The sequence below is a fragment of the Solanum pennellii genome, chromosome 6 (assembly GCF_001406875.1).
Source record: "Solanum pennellii chromosome 6, SPENNV200".
Taxonomy (NCBI): domain Eukaryota; kingdom Viridiplantae; phylum Streptophyta; class Magnoliopsida; order Solanales; family Solanaceae; genus Solanum; species Solanum pennellii.
This window is the reverse complement of record NC_028642.1, coordinates 39,041,353-39,050,973: the sequence shown is the minus strand read 5'-3', so window position 1 is coordinate 39,050,973 and position 9,621 is coordinate 39,041,353. Positions and strand designations below refer to the sequence as shown.

The following is a 9,621-nucleotide window of genomic DNA, read 5'->3' as shown; positions in this document are numbered from 1 at the left end:
ATAATAGTCTCTTCTATTTAATTCATGTCTTTTTATAAATTTAATTTTTAATTATTTTAATAAAAGTTTATATTAAAACTTTAAATTCAATATAAACTTTAAAGTTTAAATGTAATTTCAAACTTTAAATTCAATATAAAGTTTAAAAAACTTTAAATTCAATATAAAACTTTAAATTCAATTTGAAACTTTAAATTCAATATAAACTTTAAAATATAAATTTAATTTCAAACTTATATAAAGTTATAAACTTTAAAGTTTTCAATTGAATTTTTAATATAAATATATAATATTATATAATAATTAAAATAATTAAAAAAAAAATGGAAAAACCGGTAAGACCCGGTTCCAAACCGGTCCAACCCGGTTCCAAACCGGTTACTAACGGACCGGGCGGAACAGGGACACTTTTCCGGTAAAACCGGTCCGGTAAAATCCGGTACCGGTAAGAAAATCCGGTAAGAAAAAACCGGTACCGGTCCGGTTACCGATAAAACCGGTCCTGTTGACCCGGTCCTGTCCGTTTGCCAGTCTTACCCCTACCTTTCCACCCCCAGCCCACACCCCCAACCCCCCAAAAAATTAATTTTATTTTTTGTTTTATAAAAAATCAAACTTTAATTTTTATTTTTCACCCCCTCTCAAAAAAAATAATTAATTTTATTTTAAAAAAATATTGTTAATTTCAAAAAATATTTTCCACTCCATTAAAAATAAAAAATATTTCTCAAAAACATTTTTTATTCATAAGTCAAATACTAAAAATTATTTCCAAAAAGTATTTTCTAATCACCAACCAAATATGAAAAAATAAGTCCAAAATCTATGTGTATTCCTGGAAATCATTTTCCTCGAAAACATTTTCCTTTATAAGAAACACACCCTTAAAGTAAAAACTAGTTTACTCATAAAAATGAGAAACAGAGGAATAAGTGTGGGTAGTATGTGGAGCCATGGAATGAGAAAAAGGAAGAGATTTCATTTTCCTGTCATCTTATCTCTACAAAGTTATCTCCTTTGTCAACTACTCCAAAATTTCCTTTTTATCTTATCCTTTCGCCCAAAAACCCACTTTCGAATGCAAAGCAATTTCATCTAAATCCCATTGCAAATCATGTCTTGTATTTACAGTTCAGTCTCTTCTTTCTCAATTTCATCTAAATCGTCTTTTTCTTCTCGCTCTAAATTCAAGCCCAGAATCTCTTGTTCTGTTGGAGGTAATTGATTCCACCGCTTTTACCTGCTGATTACTATTATATTATTTACATCTTCAAATGCTACTTTGTTTCACCAGATCTCTTTCTGATTGCTAATGTCGTCCCTATGTACTGATTTCTTTCGATTATTAAGTTATGTTAGGGCTTTTCTCGAATATTCGTCAAAATTGTGGCATTATTGTCTTAAAATTTGGTTATGATCAATTGACTGAAGCTGAAGATAAATCTATTTGTTCTATAAGCAAAAATTGAGTTTTAGTAGTAGTTACAAATTTCTCTTACATTATTTTACTTGGTATTTTCTCCTTCGAAACAGATCATTTTGGTGTCCTGTTTATTTATTTATTTATTTCTGTTAAGCAGAACTTTTTTCGAATTAGCCTGTTCATAAATGTGATACAATAGTATTTGGAAGGGCTAGTAAGACTGGGTAGAACTATGTTACTCGCGCATAGTTGTCTCAAAAGACATATAATGTTTCCCTTAGCTAAGAACATAATACAAAGGAAGCAAATGATTCATATAGGTAATACCAATTTGATGGAATTAAGACTTAGTGAGATTAGTTTTAGTTTGGTCACTGCATTGATATTTGTGAGATTAGAGTCCTTCATTTTCCATAAAAGACATACAATTTACTACTAGAATGAACGTGCCTGATTGAACAATATGGAAACTAGGATGCATATATCAAAGTCTCTTTTGCCTGATTGATACTTATTTTTTGTGAATTCTATTTAAACAACAAAACAGAAGCCTAGTCTTATACAACCAAAGAAAAATAATCACATATGGACTATGGAGCAAAGAATCACATAAAGCTTCTAAAAAAAGGCTACAAAGAAGATGCCAAAGTTTGTGCCTTTAAAATAAATAAATAATACACAGCATAATTCCACAAAGTCAAAACCCAATCTGGTACTTGTTTTACACTAAGATCAAGCATACAGGGGCTGTCCATTAAGTTGAAGTGTCATAATGTGATGGTTTATAAATACTGACTCCGGTTTTTATTTACTTGATCAAGAAAATACTCCCTCTGTTTCAATTTATGTGTATTATTTCAATTTATGTGTATTATTTCATTTTTTATGGCTCAAAAATGGATGCCTTTTTCTATATTTTATAAGTTCTGATTTCAGATATTCCCATTTTACCCGGAATGACACTCCCTTATAGGAGTGGCTTGCCATGTTTACTTACCCTCAATGACACTCCCAATGGGCTTATGTTAGATTTAACAACCACGAGGCTATCACAAAGTGAGAGTAATAGGAAAATGCTAGATTTAACGATCATGGGGCTATCACAAAGTGAGAGCAATAGGAAAATGCTAGATTAATGACCATGGGGCTATCACAGAGTGAGAGTAATAGGAAAATTCTAGAGAATTAGTTTAAGAGAAAATTGCGAAGCAAGCAATAGTTTTAGGGACTATAGTGCATTATAACCTATTCTCTTTGATGAAAAACATATAGAAGTATAGCATACACATCTAAAGCTGCTTGTTCCATGTTTTTGGCGATCACATTACATATTTGTCAAACTTAATGAGAATTGAGCATATTCATCACCTAATATATTTCTGTAATTTTTGTATAACAAGCTAAATGAATGAGCATTATCCTATTCTTGAACATTGAGCTATTGAAGATAAACCTACATATTCTTTAGATTGTCCTTGCTTCTGAATCTGTGGCTAGTGTCTCTTGTGTTACTTTAACGCAAGTTAGGTTTATTGTGCTTATCTGTCATTACTTGAAGCCTTCTCGATTTTTTCATTTTTAAAAATGGATTTCAATTCTATTTTCTACATGGTCTTGTGATTGATGTGCTTTAAATACAGGAACTGTTGCTGAACCAAAAACTATAAATGCAACAGAGCCTTTGTTGCTTGATGCTGTTCGGGGTAAAGAAGTAGAAAGGCCTCCTGTTTGGCTTATGAGACAAGCAGGGAGGTACATGAAGGCAGGTTTATAGTTCAATTTTACTTTTTGCATATGTTGACCTTCTAATCTGCGAAATATTAACTGCAGATTGTGTTACATATTTGACTTACTCATGTAATTGGAACTGCAAGAGATGATGTATTTTGTGGAAGAAAATGCTTTGCATAAATGGCTATGAATCGAAAACTCAAACATTGTCTGTATGGGAAGACATTAATTCTCTTATGCCTTCTAATTGATGTACCTGATCTGCATTTCCATTATTGATCAGCTGCTTACACGGGGATGGAATGACTAATTCTTCCTGCGTTGTTTGGAATCGAGAAAAAAGGCTGGTGAAAAGAGAAGTTTGAACTTCTAAATCATATTTGTTGGATGTTTCTGCACACTTCAACTAGGAATACATGGCTTTTAGTGATCATAAAGCTAGAGAAGTTTCTATGCTCTAGTACTGCCGTGTTGGTTTTTTGATTCTATGTTAAGAGTTTTCTGGCTTGATTAGGTGGATTTATCTTTACTCCTGTTTGATTTTTCAGATCTTTGTATTTTGCATCTTATTATTCACCTTTTCTTTTGTATAGAGTTATCAAATCTTATGTGAGAAGCACCCATCCTTTCGTGAGAGATCAGAAAATGTAGATCTTGTGGTAGAAATTTCTCTGCAGCCATGGAAAGTATTCCAGCCTGATGGGGTGAGAAACTCTGCAGTCCTATCTTAGCATGTGTTGGTGTTGTGTATATTATTTGGTGTTTCATTCTTTTTACTTTTACCTAAGAAGAATCCCAATCATTTGATGTTTTTATTCACAAGCTACTGTTGTTAGCTCTATTGATGATTATTGGTTCACTCGTAATGTTTTTTTCTCATGTTTGCAGGTCATTTTGTTTTCAGATATTCTTACTCCTCTCTCTGGTATGAACATCCCTTTTGACATTATAAAGGGGAAGGGTCCTGTCATATTTGATCCACCGACAACACTTTCTGATGTTGAGAAAGTTAGAGAATTTATTCCTGAAGAATCAGTTCCATATGTTGGAGAAGCATTAACAATTTTGCGGAAAGAGGTTAGGATTTCATGGCTATTTTGTTACTCTGGAGGTTATTTGTTAAGAACATTTTCCCTCTTTTTTGGTTGAAATATCAGAGGCGTAAATAAACCTTATATGGAGTGATTTTGTTATCCTCAAATGAGGAAAAGCTTATTGCATCCTTCTGAAATACCTGTTTATCATGTTTGTAAACTGTAAAAACTGCTTATATTTGTAGTCTAAGAGCCTGTTTGGCTCAGCTTAAAAGCTGGTCAAACTGACTTAAAAGCTGATTTTTGACTTATTTAGCTGTTTGGCAATACTCAAAATAGCTTATTTTAAGTTAAAAAAAAACTTATTTTAAGCCAAAAAATAAAAGCTGGGGTAGGGGTGCTTTTTTTTTTAGCTTATAAGCTGTTTTAAGTTGACCACATTTTTATCTTTTTGCCCTTAATATTTTTATACAATCTCCAAATTACAACATAACCTTAACATCTCTTTCTTCCATTTTTCCCTTTTCACGTTTGGCATAGCAACTTCAGCACTTTTATCCAAACATATAACTGCTTATTTTAAAAATAAGTTTCAGCACTTTCAAAAGTACTTTTTTAAAGCTGCTTTTATTAAGCCCATCCAAACGGGCCCTAAGATCTTCAAAGTACAGGAACTTAGACTACACCATGCCCACATTTTCTTTATATTTTATGGTATTTTAGACACCTGTACTGCAAATACAAACTAAGATTAGTTTAGAGTCTCTTGATTGAAAGATTCAACATCTTTGCTATCTCTTTCTGTTTTGAAATCCTTGCAGAAGATTTGTAAAAGTTTATTTCGTCCCCTAATACACTGGATATGGAGTTTAAGATGCAGTGGCTTGTATATTGATTTGTGATAGTACTGATTAAAACAAATAGTACTGATTAGTGATAGTACTGATTTAAAACAAATAGTATTGATTAGTGATAGTGTAAATAAAGTATTAAGAATTGGTTGAAAAATTAATTTGATAGAGAACATGTCCCATCAAATTTATTTGCATTCCCAAAAATTGTGAAAGTTGTATATAAATTGAATCGTGTCTATCCTTCTAGGACACCCTGAACTGGACAAAAGTGCCATAAAATTGAAATGGAATAATAAACAACTTCAGGGCTTTGCTAATGTTAACACTCTTATTGCTGTTACTAACTGACTATCACATGTGCTATCATGTTAATTATATTAGAGTTTTGTCTTTGCTATGATAGGTAAATAATCAAGCAGCAGTTCTGGGTTTTGTTGGGGCACCATTTACGTTGGCATCATATGTGGTTGAAGGTGGTTCCTCTAAGAACTTTACAAAAATTAAGAGATTAGCTTTTGCGGAGCCCAAGGTAATTTACTGATGCTACTCTATGCTACTAAACCTGCGCTGACAATCATAATTTGTTAATTAGTTGAAATATATTATGTTTCCAATCCTTATCTAGTGGTTGAATCTTATTTTCCCTTGTCCTGCTTCCAGTATTAGAAAAGGTCAAGAAATGTTGATGGATACTTCACTTTCTGTTAGATTTTGATTTAGTGCCTGATTTAAGTCAACCATCTGTTGCTTGGAGTTGCTCTCAAAACCAGTGCCTTTTTTTGGATTTGGGGAGTCCAAAATTTCTCGATCCTGATTCTATTTGCTGTTACACTTCTTCTCTGTTGAGGAATAGGGTGGGGTAGATATTTGAACGCTTCCACTGGTGATTTGATAACTGATATACTCAATCAGTCATGGGAGCATCATTCCTTTGGCCTTTTTCTTTTCTTTCTTTTCCTTTTTAATGTGAAAGGCAGGGTGGCGGTTATTCCAGTACCACCCGAAAAAAATCACCTGAGGTTTGTTGGTTTCTAAAGATAGGTAATATATTCTTGTGTTCTTTCCCTTACTGTAGTTTTCACTTCGCATTTCTATGATTTGACAAGCTGCCACTCAGCTCCTTAAAAGTTTGAGAAAGTGGAAATTCTTTGTTTATTTTGTCAAAGGACAATCGATGTGTCTTATTCCCCTTTGCAAACTCACAAGGTGAAGAATGCAGACCCCACTCTTCAAGTTTTTTTTTTTGGGCAAATAATAGATTTATTGATTCACCAAGTAAACGTTACAGCACTAAAAGAAAAAAAAACGAAGGCCTGAGCTTCAACAGCCTCATCCCTCATCTACTTCGTCCCCTCAACGTCAGCTATCAATTATGAAGATAAAAATTCAATCTAGCTAAAGCTCCTCTCAATTTTCTGTACATATTCCCTCTATGATGTATCTCCTGAATTATAATCTTCACAATCTTTTCTTCACTTCGTTGCCTCTGTTTGAATATTCTTGCATTTCGTTCTTGCCAAATGTGATATACAACACGTGCCATGGTCGTTCTATAAACTTCAGCATCTGGTTTTTTCCCCTTGTGGTGTGTGCTAGCCCAAAGAACTCCTTTCCAGTCCAATACTTGTTGCATTACGCCTTACCATACCAGTAGCCTTTTCCAAACTCCAGTTGATATGCTGCATTCAAACATAAGGTGAGCTACAGATTCATCCGTTTTGTTGCAGAAAGAGCATTTAGCTTCTTGAACCACCCCCCATTTCTGAAGCTTATCTTTGGTGAGTAATTTCTTGTGAATAGTCAGTCGTAGCATAAAAATCTATTTTGGCAACCTCTTGTTGTTACAAACTAACCTTCTCCAAGATACCTTTGGGAATACTCCTCTTAGTTGTGTGTAAATTTTGTGTATTGAAAGTTTCGGCATCTGGATCAACTCATCTTCACCATACCCTGCATCTTCCATTGTCTCCTTTGCTTTGAGAATTTTCTTTATTATCCATGAAGCATTGTTTTCCTCCATAATCCACACCATTCTACCCTTCCCATAGTATGTGTGGATCCATTGGACCCAAAGCTTCTTTTTTTAGCACAGATTCCATAATAGCTTGCAAATAGCTGCCTTATTCCATGTTAGGATGTCCAGAATGTTGGGTCCACCTGCTGACTGTGGGCAACATAGTGTTCCATGCAATAAGAGCTTTCTTTGATATCTCGGCCCCTCCAGTCAATAAGAAACTTCTGCATAAAGCATCAATCATCTTTGAAATCTTTTTTGGTAATAGGAAAATTTGTGCCCAAAATGTTTGAATTGAGAAAAGAACACCCTTATAAGTTGCACCCTTCCAGCATATGATAGGAACTTTGTCGTCTAAGAGGTTATCCGTCCCACCATTTTATCCAAGAGAGGTTTGCATTGTGCCGCTGTAATCTTTTTTGTGCTCAAAGGTACTCCAAGATAACGTATGGGTAGTTCTCCCTTCGTGTATCCTAATCCTCCAGGATTGCTTGTTGGTCTTGCGTCTGTACTCCTCCGAAATAGACTGAGCTTTTTTCCAGGTTTGCTCTGAGTCCAGAGGCCATAGAAAACTCTTTAAAACAATTATTCAGAAGTGTCACAGAACCAATATCTCCTCTACTGAACGTCAACAAATCATCTTAACCCCAACTGAATAAGCTTCAATTTAGCACATTTAGGGTGATAGTTAAAATCAAGCTTGTAACCAAATAAATGCATTGGGAATTTCACCAAAAGGAGAAAAATAATAAACAAAGAAAAATTAAAAGACACTTTCTTTTGTTAACCCATTCTCTAAATAGAGAGGACTAAATATGTCACATTATATTCTACTTGAACCCAAATTAAAATAAAAATAGGGGCATGGAGCACGTTACATCTTTGGGAAAATAAGTTTTGATTCCTAGAATGTGAACTAAAAAAATGATACGTGATGGGAAATAAGGAGCAGCAAGGTGAAATCGCACTCAGGGCACTTTTATTTGTCTAGTTGCTCGTGAGGTTAAGATTTCAGTTACTTCTTTTCTTTTATTTTCTGCTGGAAGCCTATGACAGGACGACCTGTAGATTTTTTAGCAGGCTGCATTGTTTTTAAACCTGAGGGGGGGGGGGGTTAATGCAGTCTTCATGGATACCTTTTAAGAAATTAGCCTCTTCTGCTGAGAATTTGCGACCCTGCACATCCATCCTCCAAACCACTCCGCGTGGGTAAAGAAAAAGAGATAAGATATACATGTTAGTACAAACACAGTATCTATCCTTTCATGAGGTTATATTGATGGAAACATGGATTGTAATTATTATCACTGGAACCAGATTGAGTACTTGTATCAATTCTGTATTTAAACATTTTGCCACTGGCTTATGATCTGCCAATTTATGTTTTAATGTTTTCAACTTTGTTGCTGCACAGGTCCTTCATTCGCTGCTTCAAATATTTGCAACCTCAATGGCTAAATATATCCGTTACCAAGCTGACCATGGAGCTCAAGCAGTTCAGATCTTTGATTCATGGGCCACAGAGCTAAGCCCAGTCGATTTTGAGGAGTTCAGTCTACCATACTTAAAACAGATAGTTGAGGCAGTGAAACTAACCCATCCTGATCTCCCTCTGATTCTTTATGCAAGTGGATCAGGTGGCTTGCTTGAGAGACTACCCTTGACAGGAGTAGATGTAGTCAGTTTGGACTGGACAGTTGATATGGCTGATGGTAGGAGACGACTGGGTCCTAATGTGGCTATACAAGGTAATGTGGATCCTGGAGTGCTCTTTGGCTCCAAGGAATTTATTACCAACCGGATAAATGATACAGTGAAGAAAGCTGGTAAAGGGAAACATATTTTGAACCTTGGACATGGCATCAAAGTAGGTACACCTGAGGAAAATGTTGCTCACTTCTTTGAGGTTGCTAAAGGTCTTAGGTATTAGAAGCAGATCAAATCATTATCAATTATAACCTGTTCCATATCTCCGACAAGGTCTTATCATTCTTCTCCTCATTTTTTCTCTTGTATCTAGTGGTTCCTGTGAGTGAACAGGGAAACAAATATTTCCAGAGCATTTTTGTTAGAATGTGCTTTTAAGATCTAATTTGAGACTGAAGTTGAAGCTAGGCTTTCTCATTGTGCATCTGAGTGTAGATTTTTGACTGATAGTAGTCTAGTTCGACTCTGATAAACTTTGAAAGTTGAAGTCACTGAACTTTTCGTTTTTTGGTTGCTGCTGTGTTCTCTCTTTTTCTTCTCCCCGTCTCTGTGGTTTGCTTGCTCCCAGTTGTATGCACGAGTCATGTCATGAAAAAGGTATTGGTGTATTGTTCATTGTATTTTTTGATGAAGTAGGTAGTTGTCAGGTGTTTCTAGTGGGCTAAACTATAGTAGTAAAGTTGGTAAGTTTTGCTGTTTTGTGGGCGTAGATGCAAGATGGTAGATACAAGAGTGAATGTATAACGAGGTATGAGAAATATACAGAAAATGGTCCTCTTTTTAGGCAGCTTCTAGCATCAGTATCCCATGGCTGCAACAGTATACATCATCTAAGTTAGCGAACACTTCAACTTGTTA

At 34.9% G+C, this 9,621-nt stretch overlaps 1 protein-coding gene across 1 annotated transcript; it reads left to right on the top strand.

The window, feature by feature from the left end:
* Positions 1–954: 954 nt before the first annotated feature.
* LOC107023191 (uroporphyrinogen decarboxylase, chloroplastic) lies at positions 955–9,275 on the top strand. Its single transcript, XM_015223800.2, has 6 exons — positions 955–1,217; positions 3,064–3,185; positions 3,748–3,858; positions 4,043–4,231; positions 5,446–5,571; positions 8,471–9,275. Exons 1-6 carry the CDS (start codon positions 1,115–1,117, stop codon positions 8,984–8,986), a joined length of 1,167 nt encoding a protein of 388 aa, XP_015079286.1. The 5' UTR covers positions 955–1,114; the 3' UTR covers positions 8,987–9,275.
* Positions 9,276–9,621: the final 346 nt, after the last annotated feature.